Source organism: Centropristis striata, chromosome 11, assembly GCF_030273125.1.
Source record: "Centropristis striata isolate RG_2023a ecotype Rhode Island chromosome 11, C.striata_1.0, whole genome shotgun sequence".
Lineage (NCBI taxonomy): Eukaryota > Metazoa > Chordata > Actinopteri > Perciformes > Serranidae > Centropristis > Centropristis striata.
In genome coordinates this window covers 4,444,745-4,469,397 of record NC_081527.1, presented here as the reverse complement: position 1 = coordinate 4,469,397, position 24,653 = coordinate 4,444,745, and the positions used below count along the sequence as shown (strand labels likewise).

The following is a 24,653-nucleotide window of genomic DNA, read 5'->3' as shown; positions in this document are numbered from 1 at the left end:
GTATAAGTTCAGTATAAGTACAGTACAAAGTGTAAGTACAGTACAAATTATTATTATTATTATTATTATTATTGTAATTATTATTATAGTATTAGGTCATTTAATTTCAAATCAAATTTGGATGAATGGGTCATTTCATAAACTTGATGTAATAATACAAAAACTATTTTGAAATGAAAGGAAAAATGGATATAATGATCTGTTGTAATAAAAAAAGAAATATATTCAAACACACAGCAGCATGAAATAACATGAGAAATGAATGCAGGTCATGTTTGACCCATGTTGTGCATTAGAAGGTGTTCATATGTTGAGCATCAAAGGGTTAAAACCAAAGCTAGGGATTCACCATATTTCGCTTACATAACTATTTTGTTTGAATGTATTCCTTTTTTTATGATAATAATAAAGAGCTATAATTTGCTACGTGAGACCGAGAGTAATTACAGAGGAAAGGAGTCTCGTCCAGCCAGCTGCAGGGTTGAGTTGCTTTTAGACAGTTTAACAGTTAGCTTTTTTATTTCGAACATGTGCGAGTAACACAACAAAGTGAACTGAAAAACAAACAAATCTAATGAGAATTATCAAAACAAAAATAGCAATAGTCAAAACAAAAGCTATAATGTGAATGCAACATGTCCGAAAAGGAGTAGGATGAAGCATATTCTTATTTAAACCCCTTCTCCACTACTCAATTAACAATTGTTTCCCCCCATAACATACATATTTACAAAAAAATAGAAAATAAATAGATTAAATAAACAAATATATAAATCATATCATATCACGCCCCCTTTTGTAACCAGTGGCGGTTCTTCACACACACACATATATATATATATATATATATATATATATATATATATGTATATATATACACACACACACACATATTTATATATATATATATATATATAAAGATCATTCTGACTGTACTGCACTTTCAAAATAAGTTTAATAATATTGTGCACAAAAATGAGAAATGTCACGGTCATACAAAATACATTATTATTGTACTCATTATTTAAATCAATGTATTTGTATCTTCCAAATATACTTAAATGAGATGTTTAAATAAGCTAAAATAAAGATTTTTGAATGCTTAAATATCATCTTTGCCATTTTCTAATGTGCTAATGTGCCCCTCTGATTAAACACCGGCCCTTCCTTGCCCCCCACAGTGAAATTGGTCTAGAACCGCCACTGTTTGTAACCAACATGGTCTCACAGAAATCCGTGAAATAGCCACGGATTTCGCTTAACTCAAAATCCGTGGAATAGCCACGGAATCGCTCAAATTTCCGTGAAACTGACACGGATTTCGCTACAATGCAAGTTAATGACAGTCATATCCCGTGGCTATTCCAACATACAAAGTGATTATGTACATTCACTGAGTGAAGATTTAGAAAATAAAACATATATTTCTCGCTAGAAATGTGATCAAAATCCATTTTTATGCAGAAACTAAGTCAAAATATTGATTTTTCACTAAAAATTAGAGAACTGTCCGCCATGTTTTTTGTTCTGACCGCTGGGACCTTGAAAGTCAAGCGAATTCGAGTGGCTATTCCACGGATTTTGAGTTAAGCGAAATCCGTGGCTATTTCACGGATTTCTGTGAGACCATGTTGGTTACAAACAGTGGCGGTTCTATACCAGTTTTACTGTGGGGGCCAAGGAGGGGCCAGTGTTTAATCAGAGGGGCACATTAGCATATTCGAAAATGGCAAAGATGATATTTAAGCATTCAAAAATCTTTATTTTAGCTTATTTAAACATCTCATTTAAGTATATTTGGAAGATACAAATACATTGATTTAAATAATGACACTCACCAACAATAACAGTTTTTTTTGTATGACAATTTTTAATTTACATTTTTAATTTTTATTTAATATATATATATTTTTTAATGTATTGACCGAAATAAACGGAAACGAAAAGAAACCTTCTAATGCATAACATGGGTCAAAAATGACCCGCATTAATTTCCCATGTTATTTCATGCTGGCTGTGTGTTTTACTACAACAGATCATTATATCCATTTTCCCTTTCACACTTTATGAAGAAAAGGTTGTTTGTAACCCTGGGGGCCCTCTAGGGGTCGCGCCCCCCAGGTTGGGAACCACCGAGTTGAGGGTTGAGCAACATGAGTGGTGCGGATCTGGAACACAGCGCCCCCTCCCTCTCCGGCTCCGCTTCAGATCAACTCTAAACACATAAAGCCTCCATGTTGCACAGGGACTGAAGGGCCAGCAGCAGAGATAACACACACTGTTTGCTCCAAAGAGTTTAAAAGACAAGTTTACCCGGCAACAACGTGCGTTTTCTACATGTTTCACACCCTCCGACGGGCTCTTTAGTGCGCTTTTTTTGCAGAAACGGCCTCACATTTTTGATAATCGGAGCTTCGCAGCTAACTCGCTAACCTAAAGCTACTTGTTGTTTTTTTCTTAGCCATACATGCATGTTGTCGGGTTAAAAAAAAGCCTAGTTTTAGCGATGATATTTATCGGAGAGCCATAAATGAGTGAGTGGCTCCGTCCAGCAGCACCGTGCGCTCCGGCTGCTCCCCCCGCCGCCCGGACTCTTCTCCCCGGACACACAGTCTCCTCCTCCCGGCTCTGTGGGCTTCTTAAACGGCCTAGCACACGGAGCAAGCGCGCTGTAACATTGTGGGAAACAAAAGAGGAATAACCAGCCGTCTAAATGGACCACATGTCCATAATAACCCAAGTTTCCAACCCGAAGGAGGAGGAGATCATTTCCTTTAACCAGGAGAAAGGTGAGTTACTTTCTGCACTGACGCGAGCTTTTAGCTGCTGTTTGCTGCTCTCTATACTCTGCTTATCTGTCTGTGGTGGGCATAGAAAAACCTGGAAACATAACGAGCTCCTGTTAAATAATAAATAAAAACTCTTAGTAAGCAACAAGTTTATCAGAAAGGCCTCGTCCCGGATCAGTTATCGAACCAGCTGCTTGTTTGTTGAACATGAAGAGCTCCGGTCGAGCCTTTGTCAGGTTTTTATCCCATTAACTTCAGCTGAAATCACGATTTCTTTGTGAAAACTAGTGATGCAAAGTCTTGGTTTAACCCATAAGAACCCAGAACTATTTATCCTTAAAGGAAAATTATGGGGGATATACCATAGACCACATTTATTATGTTTTTTTTTTTTTTTTAAATGGCCCTAAATGTCAAAAATCTGTGATGTGACATTTATTTTTATGATATTTATATTTATAAATAAATAAATGTGCCTTTTTCTTTGCATCTCCACAACATTTATCAAACTTGTGACAGGATAGGAAAGGGTTATTTTTAGGGGTGTGCACCGATTGCAATTTTATGGCCGATCACCGTATTTTAAAAAGCCTGACGTGCCGATGCCGATTTTGGCCGATGCCGATTTTTTTTTTTATAACTCACAGCATACTAGGGTTGTCACGATACTAAAATTTTCAACTCGTTTCCGATACTCACCAAAATATTCGATACTCGATACCATTTTCGATACCACAAGGATAAAAACAAAGACCCCAAAATTTAACAGAAATATTTTTATTAACCAAAAAAATGCAACATGTAAAAGTTAACAGAACCACAGGTGAAATATTTATAATAAAAAAAAAAAAGTTGTGCAAAAAGAAACTGCAACTATGATAACAAGCTTCAGGTCTGAGGTAGTGCAAAAAAATAAATAAATACAATAAACAATAACAATTAGAACAATATTTTGAGGTTGTATGCTGGGCACAATATTAGGCAAGCTTGATAAAAAAAAAAACAATAACCTAAGTGTTCCTTCCTTGGCTATGCTTTACACACACAACAATAAACTAAATGACACTAGCCAAACCAGTTAACATGAACATTACACTTTTGAAATGCTGAATATTCTCAGCAGCTGCACCTGTTGTTTGTTGCAGGTCGACTTTTCTCTGCTTCATTCTGGGACTTCAAGAGAGAAAATAACTCTTTTCAGTCACCAACATTTATGTAAACTTATTAACTCTCTGCTTATGTATACTGACTCTGTGTCGATACTTTTGAAAATGAGTATCGTATCCGGATACAACGTTTTAGTATCGATACTTTTTTGAGTATCGATACTTTTGACAACCCTACAGCATACACCTTAAATGTTTGAATCTTATTTTATTGAAAAACAATAACACAGCAGTATTTTTCTTTAACAAATAAAGGAAATCACTATGTCTGAGGTAGTTAATAAAATATTGAACTTAAAATAAATAGCAACAATTTACAGGACAAACTAACAAAAGAACTGCAACCATAAATTAGGTGTCCTGAGTTTTTGGTTTCATTATAGTACAACATACACACAAAAAATAAAAAAATCGGCCGATCGCCGATCCTGCAAAATTAGGAAGATCGATGCACCCCTAATTATTTTTTATTCATATTTGGTCAAATGTACTTTAAATTGAACAGCATAGCATATATATTAATTTGAAATAATATAAACAGTGAAAATAATGGAGTGGCCTGTTACCATTTTTGTTATTGTGACAAATACGTCACATCAGGTTTTTCGATTTTTAGGTTAAAAGCCCAATGTGACGTATACGTCACAGAGATATTTTTGTTACTTGTTTTATATTAATTTGTTCAGGAAATATGGTCAAAACAGGTTAAATGCAATAAAGGACATTAACACATTAGAATTGTTAAATGGGTTTAAAGTTAACCTAGTAACAAAAAATAAGCTTTTTGAAATTAGCTACTTTTCACATTTCTGTTTCCAGTCACACATATTTTGAAAAAATCACTTCCTGTCACAGTCAAACAGTCTTGCTTTGGGATTTAATGGGTTAAGGTGAAGCATAAATCTCTATATGGGAGATTCTAGAAGATTTAAAGTGTTTGTTACACGCGTGTCACCATGGGTTCTTATGGGTTAATGTTTTTACACATTTTGTTTTGTCTTGTTTGGCTCCATAACGGGACTAAATGATCCTAGAAGTGATTCACTGTATGAATCACAACCACAAGAAGCTCAAAAAGTTGATGGTTGGTTTGGTCTCCGGGGTAGAAAAAAAAAGTTTTGTAGGATAAAACAGAAAATGCAGATAAAGGTGAACTAACATCTGCTGTCAGGGATGTTGGAAAAAGTCTTGTGAATTAGCACAGTATTTTTCTTTATACGTGAAACTTGGTCACCTTGTAGGATGCACAGATTTACATGCTGTATTGTCTGTTTCTCTGATTTTGTGTTTGATGGTAACAGTGGAGCTGTCTAATCCAATGAAGATCTTATCTATTTTCTAAGTATTTTTTATCATTCACTGCCAGCTAAGGTCCTTTTCCTATTGTTATTATAAGTAAATATTTGTTCCCATTAGGGCTGGGCGATATGGACCAAAAGACATATCCCAATATATTTATGCAGAATATCGATATACGATGTATATCTTGGTATTTTTATCGCAAAGTGAGAGCAAATGTTAAAAATCAAAGTCAAAGTGGAATTAGTGGTCGACCGATACAGGTTTTTTTTAATGCCGATACTGATTATTTTCAGTCTTAACCGATCCACGATATGTGTTGCCGATTTTTTTTGGGCCGATTCTTGAAGCCGATATTGCCTTTTCTCCCTCCATTTACATGATAAAAATGACACAATGATAACAAATGTTACACAAGTCTCAATTTAAACAAAAAAAGAAACATTTATTAACAAAACAAACAAAACACAAATATCGGCCCGATATGTCGGGCGGCCAATATATCTGTCTACCTCTAAGCGAAACATGACATGTCGCATGTAGGTTTATTGAAACTGTTTAAGTTAACATAAATACTGTACAACAACAGGAATTCCCTTTGTTTAGTTTTTATTTTAAATCAAAGCTCCATAAAGTGCACATTTAAATAAAAAAATCTTAAATAATAATAGCCTATGAAATACAATAGGCCAATCTTTTTCTGAAATAATTATATTTATATGAGAAAAAAATAACAAACATTACAAAAGAACTAAATATGACAAACCCTAGTAAAGGCAGAAAATATAAAAGAAATTTTTTTGAACTGTATCGATATATGCAATATGGTCTAATTCCATATCCCATTTAAAAATATATTGATATATTTTTTTATATCGCCCAACCCTAGTTCCCATCTACAATCAGTATTTTTTATTTTGTCACTTGTAGTGTCCAATTGGTGTCTACCCCCTTATTTCGGCCACGCCCGACATGTAGAGCCCATCCACATGTCTCTACGAACTTCTTATCAAAAGTTATTCAAGAAAGTCTTACTTCGGAGACTCTGATGTATTTCCTATGGGGGAATTTCAAATGCCCATAACTTTTGAACGGTACGTCCCACAATCTCATACTTGGTGTCTACGTGTTCGTTATACATGAAATAGGGGGGGTAGACACCAAGTTTGACCACCGATGACTTAGCGTTCTCGAGTTATTCAAGAAAGTCTCACTTCGGAGTGGACAATTTTCACCCTTTACATGTATTCTTATGGGGATTTTTGACACGCCCATAACTTTTGAACGGTACCTCCCACATTTATGGGCGTCTCAGGTTCAAACTAGTTCATTGGGCCTTCATTTTCACATGCACTCTGTTATTACTGTTTATTTATTTCTTCACTCACACTTCAGCATGATCTGAATGTCTCTTTAAGGACCATAGCTGCTGCTAGTGTCCATTCATTCCCATTCCTGGGGCTGCGCTGACACTTCCCGGGTCACCCAGGCCCATGGGACGCGTATCAGTATCACATCTCAAACCTCACTTGTAAGACCATTAGTAATGTGAGAACTTCAGTCTTTCAAGCACAACAATGCATTCAGCTCCGAGGGTACAAAGGTTTCCCCTAGTAACAACCATGGATTCTATGTGGCTTCAACATATGTGTGCGTCATGTGAGATTATCATTGCGTATATTTGGGAGTTATGGGAGACTAAAGGATGAAGGTGGGGATCGAGCCGTGCAGTATGAATGTATGGCACTTACTGCAGGGTTGGTACGGGTGCTTGAAATCCTTGAAAATGCTTGAATTTTAATGTTGAATATTTAAGGTTTGAAAAGTGCTTTGATTTTGGATTAAGTGCTTGTAAATGATGGAAATTCTTACTGTATTTCTCTTGCAATCTGACTATAGATAACCGCATTTTCAATGGAAAAAAATATATAAACTGAATAGCCTATAGCGCAGGGGTTTCAAACTCAAATTACCTGGGGGCCGCGGAGGCAATATCAAAATGACCAAAAAAAGACACAAAATTACCAAAAAAAGACACAAAATTACAAAAAAAAGACACAGAATTACAAAAAAGACATAAAATTACAAAAAAGACACAAAATGACACAAACAGTACACAAAATTACTAAAAAAGACAAAATTATTAGAAAAAGACACAAAATTACAAAAAAAGACACAGAATGACAGAAAACAAGACACAAAATTACCAAAAAAAGACAAAAAAATTACAAAAAAAAAGACACAGAATTACAAAAAAGACACAAAATTACAAAAAAAGACACACAAAATGACACAAACAGTACACAAAATGACACAAAAAAAATACACAAAATTACTATAAAAGACAAAATTATTAGAAAAAGACACAAAATTACTAAAAAAAGACACAAAATTACTATAAAAGACAAAAGTATTAGAAAAACACACAAAATTACTAAAAAAAGACACAAAATTACAAAAAAGACACAAAATAAAATAAAAAAGACTTACATTAATTATTAATAATTACATTACATAACATTTCCACTTCTTCACAGCAGATAATAAATATTGTGAGCTTCCTTTTGCTCCTAGATGCCCGTAGATATATATACCAGTATGTTTTATGAGATTAGCAAACTACTTTTAGTTGTTAAAAGTGTAAAACCATTGCTGGTGGTATGGTTAAGTGAAATTACCCCTTTTAGTATGGAAGTACTCATCTAAAACATGACGTTTACAACCGTTGAAAGGTCCTGGAAAGGCTTGAAAATGGACCTGGAAAGTCTTTGAAAAGTGCTTGAATTTGCCCACTGAATGTGCGTACGAACCCTGTACTAACAGCTTGATGTTCTGTCTGAGCAAAGATGGATTTAGGCCGTTGTTTTTGTTTGAAAGCTATCAGAACATAACATTTTTAAGGATTTGTTTGTTTGCATTTTATAAGGATGTTATAAAGTTGGAAAGTTGGATGTTGGTGTGTTGTTGTGTTGGGATGAAATGATGAAGTCATTCAGGGTCACTGTGTGTGAGTAGTGCTGGAATGATTAGTCAATTAAGTGGTTAGCTAATAGAAAAAAAGCATCTGCTAATGGTAAGAATTAAATTAAAGGAACTGCTCCAGTAAAAAATGCAAGTCAGGGTTGGTATGGCTTTATTAATAAAGATTTTGTTTTTGCTTTCCTTTTGTTTCTTTTCCTTGTTTTTTTTGTGGTCAGACAAAGCAACCAAGTGTAAGGCATCATTCAAACTAAATGTGGAAATTAAAAGAGTCTAAATAGTTAAATTGATGGTTTTATTCACTAAGTGTATAGTAAAGTGTAAAGTATATTGTTCCTTTTGCGCTCAAAATTTGTTCTTTAGTGCTAATAAATGGAACATGAATGTCTACGAATTTTAATCTTCAGTGTATGAGTGAATTATTTTAAATATTGTTCATCTTGTAATAGTTCAGAACAGGGATGGGCAACTGGAGGCCCGGGGGCCACATACGGCCCGCAGCCTCACTTGAAGTGGCCCTCAGTACAACTACATGCATTTGAGCATGAAATCTTAAAAGTTCAGTGTAAAAATGTACAAAATGACTTCTTGTAATTAATGTTGGTCTGCTGTTCTTGCACTGAAAAAAAAATCCCAGTAAGTGGTTATTTTTTATTTGCTTCAAACCTTTTGTATTCCTATTTATACTGTTATACATGCATTTGAGCATGACATATGTTAAGTTACTGCACTGTAAACATATTTAAAATTGCAGTTTCATCATATCTGGTTAAGTGTACGCTCTTCTATGTGGCCCTGTGGGAGTGAACATGAAAAATTGTGGCCCCCTGCAGCATTTAAGTTGCCCATTCCTGGTGTAGAACATCTAAATCGGAGACAACAGGTCTCTCTCTGGACTATTGAAGCTCTTGTACAGTGATTCCAGCATTCTCATTGTTTTCCTACACAAGAGTTTGAGCAGCATTCACACATTCACATAGTGGGAATTCACTTGTGAGTTAGGTCATTGCATGAACATCACACCTTATAATGGCCTGAGTGAGAGTTGTCATTTCCACAGGACATATAGTTGAGTTAGAGCAGAGCGGGGCCCGCGTGAGGCTACCCAGAAATTAGAAACCAATATAACCACAGTGCTTTTATTTTGAAGGTGGTTTACGTATATGTGCCTGCATGCATACCCTCCTGCAAAGACTCAACTCTTCAACTGATAATTAACGTGATTTATTTAAAATCGTAGCTCCATGAAAATAAAAATAAGACATTCTTTGGTCACCTTGTGAATCCACCGTAAGAGCAATAACAAACATTAGCATTAGCACTTGAGCTAACAAGCACTTTTACTACAGTTAAGACAACAAATATAGCCACTATGTATGACAGAATAAAATAAACTTTAACAAACCTTGTGTCCTGTCAGTCAGCCACTATAGAAACCTTTTTCATACTTTATATCAACTTTATATGAATTACGACGCACTCGTTATTATTATTAAACGTTCATTTTTAATTTTACTGTTCCAGCTGTTACTTCCTGTCACTACCTTTCAAAATTAAAGCACCCGTTTCACACTGGACAACGCCTTTTCAAAATAAAAGCATCACAACATTGTAAAACACCTAGAAAATTTACAAACATTAAAAAAACAAGCTATATAATCCAAAAACACCAATAGGAACCTTGCTAAAGGTCATTTACAGTTATGTATTGTGAAAATGAATTGCCCACCCCTGAGTTAGAGGATGAAGTAGATGAAGCAGTGATGCTGCTGTTTGTTTCTTACTTCTTCCATTTCCTCTTCAGAATGAGTCACACTGAATTCTTCCCTTAGGGCTGAGTCAAATATTACCATCATGATAGGAATCGTGTGGCCGTGTTCTTTTTCTTCTATTTGTTCTGGACATTTTGAAAACAGCTTTGAGTGTGAGGGCCAGAGCTGTGCTATGAATCTGAAATAGCCAGAAAGGGTTGGCTCTTTTCTTTTACATTTAACCCTGTGGAGTGTCCAAAAGCTCCAAATAATCCAGACTTGTTGCCTCCATCAGACTAGAAAACAAAGCAGCGTGGAGCCCTACTGTAAATTTACCTCTAAAGTTCTGGCTGTAAACTCCATGAGGCCAGTTTCAGTTTGATGATGATATACCAAGTAAAACTGGAGACAAGCTCAAATAGATTTAGTATCAAATGATAGAACTGGATGGAACCCTCTTATATGTTAGATTTGACACCTTTGGTCACATTTGCAACATTTAAAATTCTTTATTGAGCATGATAGTGTTTTGAAAGTAAAAAAAAAGATTCAAAATCACATTTTATGTTGGAGTACAGGACTAAAAAAGACACAAAATGACTAAAAAGACACAAAAAGACACTAAATGACAAAAAAAAAAGACAAAATGACACAAAAAAAAACCACACACAGAAGACACAAAATGACCAAAAAAGACAGAAAATGACAAAAAAAAGACAGAAGATGACAAAAAAAGACAGAAAATGACAAAAAAAAAACAGAAAATGACAAAAAAGACAGAAAATGACAAAAAAAAGACAGAAAATTATTTAAAAAGACACAAAATGACTAAAAAAAAGACAAAATGACCAATAAAAGTCACAAAATGAGAAGACAAAATTACCAAAAAATCACAGAAGAAGACACAAAATAACAAAAAAAAGGCACAACAAAAGACACAAAATGACCAAAATTGTTACGCTCAACACACAAGACCCAAATAAAATCGAGTCCCACTAGAATAAAAACCAGAGTTGATGACAGGATCACACACAATCACAAGATCACATTTATGTTCTTTGTTTCTTTTTGGTTCAAAGTGTTGACCCAGTCAGTCAGAATAAAAAAATCAATTATTATTATCAGGTCATATAGGTGAAAAAAAAATACACCATGGCATTTAAACATGTTTAAGTGGTGAATACAGGCAGGATGGAAAGGATTCAAACATGGACAAAATAGCCCAAAAAGACTCCATCGAGTTAACATGTAGAATACTTTAGTCCACTGGATCTCAATCAGAATCTAGTTCAGTTCATCATAGAGTCAACCATGGATCTGGCTGTAGCTTATCTATGACCAATCATCTCATGAAATTCCCAGTTTACAGACCTCCCAGTTTGCAATCGCAGTGTTATTTTCGTTCACTTTAAAATACTTCCAGACTGCAGAAATACTCACGCGTCGGTTTGAACTGCTGCCGTGTTGTTGTTTTTCTTCTTCTTCTTCTTCTTCTTCTTCTTCTTCTTCTTCTTCTTCTTCTTCTTCTTCTTCTTCTTCTTCTTCTTCTTCTTCTTCTTCTTCTTCTTCTTCTTCTTCTTCTTCTTCTTCTTCTTCTTCTTCTTCTTCTTCTTCTTCTTCTTCTTCTTCTTCTTCTTCTTCTTCTTGTAATGGCGGCGGCACCAACTTTAACCCTCTGGGCCCACTTTAATTGACTACCCCTTCGAGCCATTTGGGCTGAAAATGTCCACTTCCAAAAAAATTCCATAAAAAACTTTACAGATTAATACTTTTTTTCTACTTTTTTCTGCATAAACCTCTTAAACAACTTCTGCCGCCCTGCTCAAAACTAATAAACATTCAAAGATTTTGAGGATTTGAACCCTTTAAATGCCAGTTTTATTGCACAAAATGTCACAAAATTGTAGTTATTTTCCAAAAAAAAAAAAAATTTTGGGCTGGGGCATCAGTTTTTATCACAGCCTTGGATATGTCAAAGATTCGCGACAGAATTGATTTTTTTTTTTGCCAACATTCTTACAAAAGCAACAACAAAGAGATACAATTACATGTATTGAACAAACATGCCGACCCCCCACCCCTCGCCCTTACAGGATTTCAAATTCTTCGTTGGGAATCAGGTTAGTGAGTTCACAAAATTGATTTTAATGAGAAGAGTTAACAAATAGAATACTTTAGTCCACTCGATCTCAATCAGAATTTTGTTCAGTTCATCCTACAGTCAACCATGGGTTTGTCTGTTTCTTATCTATGGCCAATCATCTCATGAAATTCCCAGTTTACAGACCTCCCAGTTTGCAATCGCAGTGTTATTTTCGTTCACTTTAAAATACTTCCAGACTGCAGAAATACTCTTTAACCCTTTAAATGCCAGTTTTATTGCAGAAAAAGTCACAAAATTGTAGTTATTTTCCAAAAAAATAAATAATTTTTGGCTGGGGCATCAGTTTTTATCACAGCCTTGGATATATCAAAGATTAGCGACAAAATTGATTTTAATGAGTTAACAAGTAGAATACTTTTGTCCACTCAATCAGAATTTAGTTCAGTTCATTATAGAGTCAACCATGGGTGTGTCTGTTTCTTATCTCTGGCCAATCAGTGAGCATAAAGCCGTCCAGCAGCTGTCACAGAGGAATGTACCAGGTAGTCCTGTATTGCTTGAACAGGCTCCAAACTGTCTGGACAGAAGCTGACCACCTTTGCTCTCCGTGTTCTTCTGCTGGCGCTCTTACGACATGTTGCTGCCTCTCACACTGCTCCGGCTGCCAAGCAGCAGCAGCAGCAGCTAAATATAGACGTGCTGCCCTGTTGGCCAGGGCACCGCTGACCTCCAGGCCAAGTATAACTACTTACAACCATGACAATCATCTTTTTTTTTCTCATTCTCGCAGTCATGCAAAGCTTTAATTTGGAAAACTACAACTAGTTGTTCAGTCCTTTTTTCTTGCTGTGATTTTAGTGGGTGTTGAAGGCTAGTTTCAGCTGTTTAAAGCCTCCACTCCACTCAGGTTTTTGTACAAGGAGCTAGTTAGGGGTGTGCCATATCGTATCGTTAACGATAATATCGGTTTTTTTTTTTTACGGTTAAAAAAAATGCATATCACGATATTGGCAACGTTCCTACTTCTCGATGTAGTGGCGTAAAGCTAACAATTAAAGTTGTTTTAATCACAAAAAGCTACTTACTCTCTGTCGCTAAACACATGCAGCTTTCAAAATAAGAGCATGGTGTAGGGGTGTGCCATATCGTATCGTTCACGATAATATCGGTATTTTTTTTTTTACGGTTAAAAAAAGTGCATATCACGATATTGGCAACGTTCCTACTTCTTGATGTAGTGGCGTAAGGCTAACAATTAAAGTTGTTTTAATCACAAAAAGCTACTTACTCCCTGTCGCTAAACACATGCAGCTTTCAAAATAAGAGCATGGTGTGTTATCAGAATCCACCACAGAACTTACAAGAAGACTGTCAAAATAAAATGCCTTAAATAAAACATACAAGAATCTTTATTCTCCTTTACAAAATTCATTAAAATATGCCCCCAGAACCCCTAAATGGTTATTTTTATTATTTGCTCATACTCAAGAGTCAAGAGTAATTTTTTTTTATTTGGCAACTGTTGAGATTTGCACTTCAAACTACATGTTAGATTTTTAATTATTTATACAGACTAAAAAAAAAAAATCATATTTTCTATATCTTTTTAAGTATTTCCTAATATCGTCAAGAATATCGTCATCGCAAAAATAGCCTGAAATATTGTGATATTCTTTCAGGGCCATATCGCCCAGCCCTAAGCTAGGGTTGTCAAAAGTATCAATACTCAAAAAAGTATCGATACTAAAACGTTGTATCCGGATACAATACTCATTTTCAAAAGTATCGAGTATCTGAAGCTTGTTATCATAGTTGCAGTTTCTTTTTGCACAACTGTTTTTTATTATAAATATTTAACCTGTGGTTCTGTTAGTTTTATTATTAATTTAAACAAAACACAACATAAGTCACCAATGGACAAACACAGTAAAAAAGAAAAAAAAGAGAGAAAAAGAAGAAGAACAACAAAATCACAAAACCAACCTACATAAATAAATAAATAAATAAAACAATAAATAAGAACTTTAACACATTAAATAACACTAAAACTAGACACAAACAAACATCAAACATAATTACCACATAAAACATACAGTAGTCAGTAAACTTAATAACCTAAGAGAAAATATTATGTTCTGTTAATTTTTACATGTTGCATTTTTCTTGTTAATAAAAATATTTCTGTTCATTTTTTAAATTTTTTTATTATTAATTTAAACAAAACACAACATAAGTCACCAATGGACAAACACAGTAAAAAAAGAAAGAAAAAGAACAACAAAATCACAAAACCAACCTAAATAAAGAAATAAAACAACAATAATAAATAAGAACTTTAACACATTAAATAACATTAAAACTAAAACTAGACACAAACAAACATAATTACCACATAAAACATACAGTATATCAGTAAACTTAATAACCTAAGAGAAAATATTCTGTTCTGTTCATTTTTACATGTTGCATTTTTCTTGTTAATAAAAATATTTCTGTTCAATTTTGGGGTCTTTGTTTTTAACCTTGTGGTATCGAAAACGGTATCGAGTATCAAATATTTTCCTGAGTATCGGTATTGAGTTGAACATTTTAGTATCATGACAACCCTACAAGGAGCTCAATGCATTTATGAGATGAATGTATAGTCTCTATTCTATTCTATTCATATAAGGGTTAAGTGGCATGTTGGTCTGTAGTCCTGGACTCCATGATTGATTTATATGTGGTTTATATGTGGTGATGTTCACTGAGAGCTGCAGCTGTTCCATGAGTGTCACTGCAAGTTCATCCAGGCAGGTTTGGTCAAATTTTGACCATATTAGACTGAGGCTCTACTAGTAAGGTTTAGACCAGGGGTCTAAAACTCAAATTACCTGGGGGCCGCTGGAGGCAGTATCAACATGACCAAAAAAAGACACAAAATGACAAAAAAAAAACACATAAAATTACTTAAAAAAGAAACAAAATGACCAAAAAAGACACAAAATTACAAAAAAAAAAAGACACAAAATGACTGAAAAAATACTAAATCACTTAAAAAAGAAACAAAATGACCAAAAAAGACACACAATTCTTAAAAAAAAGGCAAAAAAATGACCCAAAAAATGACAAAAAAATGACAAAAAAGACACAAAATGACAAAAAAAGACACAAAAAGACCAAAAAAAGACACAATATGACCAAAAAACACACACAAAATGACCAAAAAAGACACACAATTATTAAAAAAAGAAACAAAACTACCAAAAAAAGACAAAGTTACAAAAAAAGACATAAAATGACTGAAAAAATACTAAATTACTTAAAGAAACAAAATGACCAAAAAAGACACAAAATTCTTTAAAAAAAAGACAAAAAAATGACCAAAAAGACACAAAATGACAAAAAAAAGACACAAAAAGACCAAAAAAAGACACAATATGACCAAAAAAGACACAAAATTACCAAAAAAGACACACAATTATTAAAAAAAGAAACAAAACTACCAAAAAAAGACACAAAGTAAAAAGTAATTAAAGGGACCTTCCACACACAACACGGTAAAGTGCCATTCATATAAAACTCACATTAAACTTTCATATCAAGGTTGGTGGTTCGATCCCTGACTGCCACAGCCTACATGTCGAAGTATCCTTGAGCACGACACTGAACCCCAAATTGCTCCTGATGCTGCGTTCATTGGTGTGTGAATGAATTCCCAATGGTGGCAGGTGGCACCTCTGCCACCAGTATGAATGTGTGTGTGTGTGTGTGTGTGTGTGTGTGTGAAAAGGGTGAATGAGTGCAGTCTGTAGTGTAAAGAGCTTTGAGTGGTCGCAAATAGACTAGAAAAGCGCTATATAAGTGCAGGTCCATTTACTCTTGGATTAACACTTGTAGCCAAAGCTATACAATGTGTCAATCACAAACCCACCATGAGTCCAGGACACAACACACACTACTGGCTTCTCTTGGTCAGAATCGTGCTGCATATACTGTAGTAACTGTACCTGGAACGAATGTGTTCTTGGGGAAGAAATGGTTAATATCTGTGGTTGGGAGACTTTGGTATGTGCTGAAGAAACTGAACTTTGACTGGTAACTGTATTAATTAAACTTAATTAGTGAAAGACTGTCCTCCAGCCAGGTGAGCTCAGTGTGTTGGAGGCCCACTTCTGCTCTGTGTGTGACTTCTGGGTCCTTGGCTGTTTTCTAAGGGTCTTTGTACAGGAATCAATACAGGAGCTGCTTCTAGTGGTGGTGAGTCACAGGAAGCTGCCGACTCACTCACTGTCCCACTTTACACCGCTGGAATGACGAGGCAAAGTCCAGTTAAATAAAAAAAGTAATGTGGACGTAATTAGGTAGTTGTTAGATTTACTATTAACCCTTTGATGCACAACATATTGACCCCCCCCTCTAATGCACAACATTTATTCTCATGTTATTTAATGCTCTAATGTGCTTTATCTTTTGATATCAACTTATTTTATGGTTGAATATTCCAAGTATTCTTCAAATATCTTGTTTTTGATAACAGATTATACTTAGCTAAATACTTAGCCAAGAAGTTAGCTAAGTAGTTAGCTTAGCAAGCTACTTGGCCAATAAGTTAACTAAGTAGTTAGCTTTGCAAGCTACTTAGCTAACTACTTAGCCAAGAAGTTAGCTAAGTAGTTAGCTTAGCAAGCTACTTAGCTAACTACTTAAACAAGAAGTTTGCTAAGTAGTTAGCTTAGCAAGCTACTTGGCCAATAAGTTAACTAAGTAGTTAGCTTAACAAGCTACTTAGCTAACTACTTAGCCAAGAAGTTAGCTAAGTAGTTAGCTTAGCAAGCTACTTGGCCAATAAGTTAACTAAGTAGTTAGCTTAACAAGCTACTTAGCTAACTACTTAGCCAAGAAGTTAGCTAAGTAGTTAGCTTAGCAAGCTACTTCGCTTACTACTTAGCCAAGAAGTTAGCTAAGTAGTTAGCTTAGCAAGCTACTTGGCCAATAAGTTAACTAAGTAGTTAGCTTTGCAAGCTACTTAGCTAACTACTTAGCCAAGAAGTTAGCTAAGTAGTTAGCTTAGCAAGCTACTTAGCTAACTACTTAAACAAGAAGTTTGCTAAGTAGTTAGCTTAGCAAGCTACTTGGCCAATAAGTTAACTAAGTAGTTAGCTTAACAAGCTACTTAGCTAACTACTTAGCCAAGAAGTTAGCTAAGTAGTTAGCTTAGCAAGCTACTTGGCCAATAAGTTAACTAAGTAGTTAGCTTAACAAGCTACTTAGCTAACTACTTAGCCAAGAAGTTAGCTAAGTAGTTAGCTTAGCAAGCTACTTCGCTTACTACTTAGCCAAGAAGTTAGCTAAGTAGTTAACTTAGCAAGCTACTTGGTCAATAAGTTAACTAAGTAGTTAGCTTAACAAGCTACTTAGCTAACTACTTAGCCAAGAAGTTAGTTAAGTAGTTAGCTAAGCAAGCTACTTCGCTTACTACTTAGCCAAAAAGTTAGCTAAGTAGTTAGCTTAGCAAGCTACTTAGCCAAGAAGTTAACTACGTAGTTAGCTTAGCAAGCTACTTAGCTAAAAAATGGATATGGGTCATTTTTGACCCATGTTGTACATTAGAAGAGTAGTGACACAAAAAGGGATTTTATTAAAAAAGGATTAGAGGAAAACATAAAATTAGGATGTATGATGATCAAAACAAACTAATTGAGGAAAACCTGGAATTCTGAATGATGAACATAATTTATTGCAAAGATATAGAACATAAAAACTCTGTCGGGTCACTTTAGACCATGTTGTGCATCAGAGGGTTAACTAAAGCTACGGCATCATACAGAACAATTCTATTTGTTTATTTAGAAGGATCCCCATTAGCTCAACCCTAAAGTGGAGCTACTTTTAGTGGGGTCCACATTTAAAACATACATAAATAAAATAAAAAATATATATTTCACATAAAATGACAAGTATATTCATTCCAATCATGACATACTGCATCATAGTTTGACTGATTACCAACATAAATTAGCGAAAGTAAAAAAGTTATCATGTCAGGAGTATTTACATCATACAATGTCGTGCAGTGCCATACATACATCATACAGTAATTATTTAATTGCAAACATAATTACTATTTTATTAATTACATTGGGCCAAACAAATCTATAAATCAGTTTACTTCTTTGGTATTTTGTGGTGGTTCCAGGGTGTGTAAAGGTTTTGGTATTTTCCAGTTGATTGGGTCAGATGGTGGCCTTTATACTCTGGAAACATTGCACAGTTGCAGGAATTTCTTATGCATCCACTTTTATTCCTCTCCTCTATTAACACTTTGCAGTATGCCCTTTTTAGTTGTGAAGATTGAAAGGATGGGATAAGGGTTTTATCCTGAGGGATTTATTTCTCTTCAAGGACCCAGTCAGTTTAACTCTGTTCACCAAGAAAAAAGCCTTTTGGTTGAACAATAATATTAGAGATGCACCATTTGATCGACTGCCAGTTGAAAAGGGTTCACATTCAGCTGATATGTATTGTCTGGGACTAGCCACTCAGTCTCATGTAGGATTTTTATCAGTTTAAATTTAATTCACACACATGCCACAACAGTTTTCAGCCTGCAGAGGAAGTCACAGAAAGACTTGCATTCTATTAGATCTGATTCTGATGTATTAAAATGTTATCAGGCCCATTTATAAGTCCCCAATTGTTGTAACTATGAAAATAAGAGCTTATTAAGTCATTTAGGCCTAAAACGGCTGGAAAATATGCCTGTAAAACCTCTGGACGATTTTAAAATAAGCCCCTAAAACCTGAAGTTTTTCTCTAAATTCAACAGAAGTGTGAACTCTTCATACTAAATAATTGATTTTTGATTTTTTTTTGGTAATTCTATGTCTTTTTTTTTTTTTGCAATTCTATCTTTTTTTTGGTAATTTTGTGTCTTTTTTAAATACTTTTGTGTCTTTTTTTGGTAATTTTGTGTCTTTTTTTTTTTTTTTTTTTAACCCATTTAGGCCTAAAATGGCTGGAAAAAATGCTTGTAAAACCTTTGGGCCATTTTAAAATAAGCCCCTAAAACCTGAAGTTTTGCTGGAAATCCAACAGAAGTGTCAACTCTTCCTACTAAATAATAGATTTTTCAGCCTCTGTAGCAGATAGAAATGAAACTCAAACAGTATTTGAGAGCTTATAGCTGTTATATCTGAGCTCCCTCCGCTATAGTCGTCTTCCACCATGATTTCAGTTCTGGAAAAGTCCCATGATGCATTGTGACACTCCTTCATGTATTCTGGTGCATTTCATTGGCCAAGAGACTGAAAATAGGTGGAAAAAAACTACAAATACTACAAAACGACGTACCCGATTTCCCGACTTTAATGGTAGAAATGTGGTAATGCTTTCCAGGCTTTAATGGGTTAACCCTCTGAAGTCCAGGAGATTTTGGTTCAAATTTGTCAACTTCCTCTGCATTAATTTCTGTCTCTGTTCAGCATCTTCCAGTCTGTCCTTACATCACATGCATGGCTCCTTTTTCTCCACACAAACTTGGCTATCAGTCAGATTTTTCATTTTATTTTAATTAAAGTATAAAGCTGCCAGGAACTGAAAAAACAAACAAAAGACACAGGTTTCTATGGAAATTTACCATTTTTTAAAAACAATTTATACACACATAACAGCAGAGAAAATAATAAATAAACTACAAAACAGTCTATTTGCATGTAAATTAAAAATAGTAATAGTTTTCATTGTAGAAAGAAAATTCACATTTTAAAAATGGTCTAGAAACATAAATGTCACAATGTGAAAGCTCCTATGATTGAACTTTAACTGGCTTTCTCAGCTTGTCTACATATTATATATAAATAAAGTTATTACTGTAAATAAAACATGTGTATTTTCAATAAATAGATGGACTCCAGAGGGTTAAAATGTTATCAGGCCCATTTATAACTCCCCAATTGTTGTAACTATGAAAGAAAAGCCAATTAAAATGCTACTTCATCTCTACATCTGTCTCCCTGTCCACCTCTGTCATATTATATGTGTGTTTTATACATTTTGGACGGGTTGATGGCTAATTTCGTTTTCCTAGTACTTGTTACTCTGTGCAATGACAATAAAGGAGAATCTGAATCTGTACTTATGACCTGTTGTAGTTTATTAATGTAGTTTGAGAGGGGGAAAGGTCTGCTCAGCTGATTTATAAAGAGGATGTTGGTTAAAGTCTGAGACAAATCTAATGGTCATACATCACCGGAGATCGATTCTGTGCCTGCAGGCCTTGAACCAGTGGACCAGCCTTTATGATGGACCATGTGTTCTCATTGACTAGCTGCAGTTAAGGTGGACCGACCCTTAAGGTGGTCCAGCTATTCTCATTTTAGTGACAAAGTGGGATATCCTGGAGCACTTTTATTTTGAGATTTGTTTGAGTGAAAATGAGAGAAGCTCCTCTAACATTTCATTTCATTTTATTAAGGATCCCCATTAGCTGATGCCATAGCAACCAGCTAGTCTCCCTGGGGTCCGTAACACACACAACATACAATACAATCACAATTAAGAACTATACAAGAACAAAAATATCAAATAAAAACAAAACAATACATACAATATAAAATATGTATAATATATAAAATGAGTTATTCAAAACAGATCATTCCACACCCAACAGATGAATTACTGTCTTAGATAGACTTTAAGTTTCCAGTGGTGCAGTTTTGGAGAAGATTAAGATTTCCTTTATTAGTCCCACAACGGGAAGTTTGAAGGATTACAGCAGCAAAGTGGACAGCAAAAACAATAAATAGTAAACAGTATAAACTAGAAATATAAGAGCTATTAGCAAATAAACAAGTAGAAATAATAATAAAATATTAACAATTTACAGTATAAACAAGTAGAAATATAAAAAGTATTAACAATTAAAACAAAAATTAAAAAAAGAAATAGTAAACAGTATAAACTATTATTTTTACTCTTTTATTTGCTAATAGCTCTTATATTTCTAGTTTATACTGTTGTTTACTATTTCTTTGTTTTTATTTTTGTTTTAATTAATACTTTTTATAATTCTACTTGTTTATAATGTAAATTGTTAATACCTTAGAAATATGAGAGCTATTAGCAAATAAGAGTAAAAATAAAGTATTAACAATTTACATTATAAATAAGTAGAAATATAAAAAGTATTAACAATTAAAACAAAAATAAAAACGAACAAATAGTAAACAACAGTATAAACTATTATTTTTACTCTTTTATTTGCTAATAGCTCTTATATTTCTAGTTTGTACTGTTGTTTACTATTTCTTTGTTTTTATTTTTGTTTTAATTGTTAATACTTTTTATAATTCTACTTATTTATAATGTAAATTGTTAATACTTTATTATTTTTACTTTTATTTGCTAATAGCTCTTATATTTCTAAAGTATAAACAATTTACATTATAAACAAGTAGAAATATAAAAAGTATTAACAATTAAAACAAAAATAAAAACTTATGAACATCATATACAATGTAGACAGAGCCAGCAACTGGATATAAAATATTTAAATTTCCTAAGAAAGTTACAAAAAAATGTTTTGTATGGTTCTTAGAAAAAAAAATCAAAATTGGCAAAGAAAAATGCATTTGTCCATCAGTAATATTACCAGTGTTTCAGCCAGTTAAACTGCTCTATTATCATTGTTTTGCAGAGCAGTTGCATGTTTTTAGAGGTTTTAAAATAGTCGCTGGATGCGACTCACAAATGACCAAAAAAAGACACAAAATGACAAAAAATGACACAAAATAACCAAAAAAAAGACACAAAATGACAAAAAAAGACACAAAATTACAAAAAAAGACACAAAATGACAAAAAAGATACAAGTTGACCACAAAATGATAAAAAAAAAGACACAAAATGACCAAAAAATGACACAAAATAACCAAAAAAAGACACAAAATGACAAAAAAGACACAAAATGACAAAAAAAGACACAAAATGACAAAAAAGATACAAGTTGACCACAAAATGATTTAAAAAAAAAGACACAAAATGACCAAAAAAAGACACAAGACAGAGCCAGCAACTGGATATAAAATATTTAAATTTCCTATGAAAGTGACTAAAAACTTTTTTTGTATGCTTCCCTGTAAAGTTCTTAGAAAAAAATAAATTGGCAAAGAAAAATGCATTTGTTCATCAGTAATATTACCAGTGATTGAGCCAGTTAAACTGGTCTATTATCATTGTGTTGCATGTTTTAGAGGTTTTAAAATAGTCGCTGGATGCTGTAACGTTGTTTCCTTGTTGATTGATGCATATTGTACTTAAACTGTCTCCCAGTGAAGGAGCTGGTGTCCCTGATAAGATATGGTCTAAATAGCCAGCGTGGCGTGCCTCAGCCTGAAAGGCTGTAATTAATGTGAGTGGAAGGCAGTGATGGAGGGAAATGACACAGAGACCAGAGTGTTTCATGTAGCCCTGACTTGTTCTTACTCTCTCACTGTCTGCTACCTTTCCTGCAATGATGAGTATTTTTAGCTGTGGGATATAGAATTGTTGTAATCTTCTTAAACAATAGTGTGGTAACATTACGCCCCCGTAGGACACGATGGGAGACGCTGTCCGCCCTGGTTGCCTTCAGATACTTTGATTTGTAGGCGTGTTTTGTTGGAAAGTCTCTCAGTTGTGGTGTTTGTTTGGGTTTTCCAATGTGTGTGGTTCTAACAAATGCTTTGTGTACTTATATCAGGATTCACACGGGTGCCTGAAATCTTACTATATCCATCTATAGACGATAGATCAGGGGGCTCAAACTCAAATTACCTGGGCATTATTATTATTATTCTGAGGCAGTATCAGAATGACCACAAAAAAGACACAAAATTACAAAAAAAGACACAAAATGACCAAAAAAAGACACAAAATTATTTTTAAAAAAAGACACAAAATGACCCAAAAAAGACACAATGACCAAAAAAGACACTAAATTACTAAAAAAAGATACAGAATTACCAAAAAAGACACAAAATTATTAAAAAGACACAAAATGATCCAAAAAAGACACAAAATGACACAAAAAAGACACAATTATTAAAAAAAGACACAATTATTAAAAAAAGACACAAAATGACACAAAAAGACACAATTATTAAAAAAAGACACAAAATGACCCAAAAAAGACACAAAATGACAGAAAAAAATAAATTACTTAAAAAAGAAACAAAATGACCAAAAAAGACACAAAATGACACAAAAAAGACACAATTATTAAAAAAAGACACAAAATGACACAAAAGACACAATTATTAAAAAAAGACACAAAATGACACAAAAAGACACAATTATTAAAAAAAGACACAATTATTAAAAAAAGACACAAAATGACACAAAAAGACACAATTATTAAAAAAAGACAATTATTAAAAAAAGACACAAAATGACCCAAAAAAGACACAAAATGACAGAAAAAAACGAAATTACTTAAAAAAGAAACAAAATGACCAAAAAAGACACAAAATGACACAAAAAAGACACAAAATGACGGAAAGACATCTAACAGAATAAGGCATTAATAACTACTTAATTATTGACTAATTAAGAGCCAATATGTTACCTATTTACATGCTAATAAGCAACTAATTAATGTTGAATATGTGTTCCCTAATATAAAGTGTTGCTAAAGAGTCCAAACCCTGTTTATATATACGTTGTGTACTTTGGTCTCCTGTGACAAATGTCTGTCGGGGTTTTGTTTTAAGGTCAGGAACACAAAGTGGCACAATATCAAGATGCCAAAACTCATGACATAATGCTGTTTGCTCTCTGCTGGTCTTCAGTTGCACAAGCATTCTGGTTGTGTGAGCCGAGGCGGGGGAGGGGGAGGGGGGGGCTAATGGGTGGAGAGGAATGCAGCCTTGTATAGGCTCTGGAGGCTCTGAGGGGTCCGGGGGGCCTCCACCTCCCTCCCTCGTCTCTTGTCCAGGCTGCTTCAGTCACTCACCTGCCAGCTGAAACGTGGGAGGGGAAATGTAAGCAAGCTTTCAAAATGGAGACTCCTCGGCCAATCAGGTGGAGGGATCCAAAAGAGAGGAGGGAGGAGTGTGTGGCTTCCAACTATTTTATTAATAGTGACAAGTTGGAAGCCAGTGTCTAAAAAAAGACACAAAATGACCACAAAATGATCAAAAAAGACACAAAATGACCAAAAAAAAGACACAAAATGACCAAAAAAAAAGACACAAAAAATTACCAAAAAAGACAGAAAAAAACAAAAAAATGAAACAAAATTACCAAAAAAAGACACAAATTGACCAAAAAAGACACAAAATTACCATAAAAAGAAACTATGACCACAAAATGATCAAAAAAAGACACAAAATGACCCATAAAAGACAGAAATTACCAAAAAATACACAAAAAAAATGACACAAAATTACCAAAAAAGACACAAATTGACCAAAAAAGACACAAAATGACCAAAAAAAGAAACAAAATTACCAAAAAAAGACACAAAAAAATGAAACAAAATGACCAAAAAAGACACAAATTGACCGAAAAAGACACAAAATGACCAAAAAAAACCCCCAAATTGACCA

At 34.0% G+C, this 24,653-nt stretch overlaps 1 protein-coding gene across 2 annotated transcripts in view; it reads left to right on the top strand.

Annotated features, from left to right (window-relative positions):
* The first annotated feature begins 2,208 nt into the window (after positions 1–2,208).
* Positions 2,209–24,653, top strand: part of LOC131980471 (CTD small phosphatase-like protein) — a 38,587-nt gene continuing 16,142 nt past the window's right edge. For both annotated transcript variants that reach the window (XM_059344717.1, XM_059344718.1), the window contains exon 1: positions 2,209–2,789. In XM_059344717.1, the coding sequence (XP_059200700.1) occupies positions 2,714–2,789 (76 nt within the window). In that variant the 5' untranslated portion in view covers positions 2,209–2,713. The remainder of the gene's footprint in view (positions 2,790–24,653) is intronic.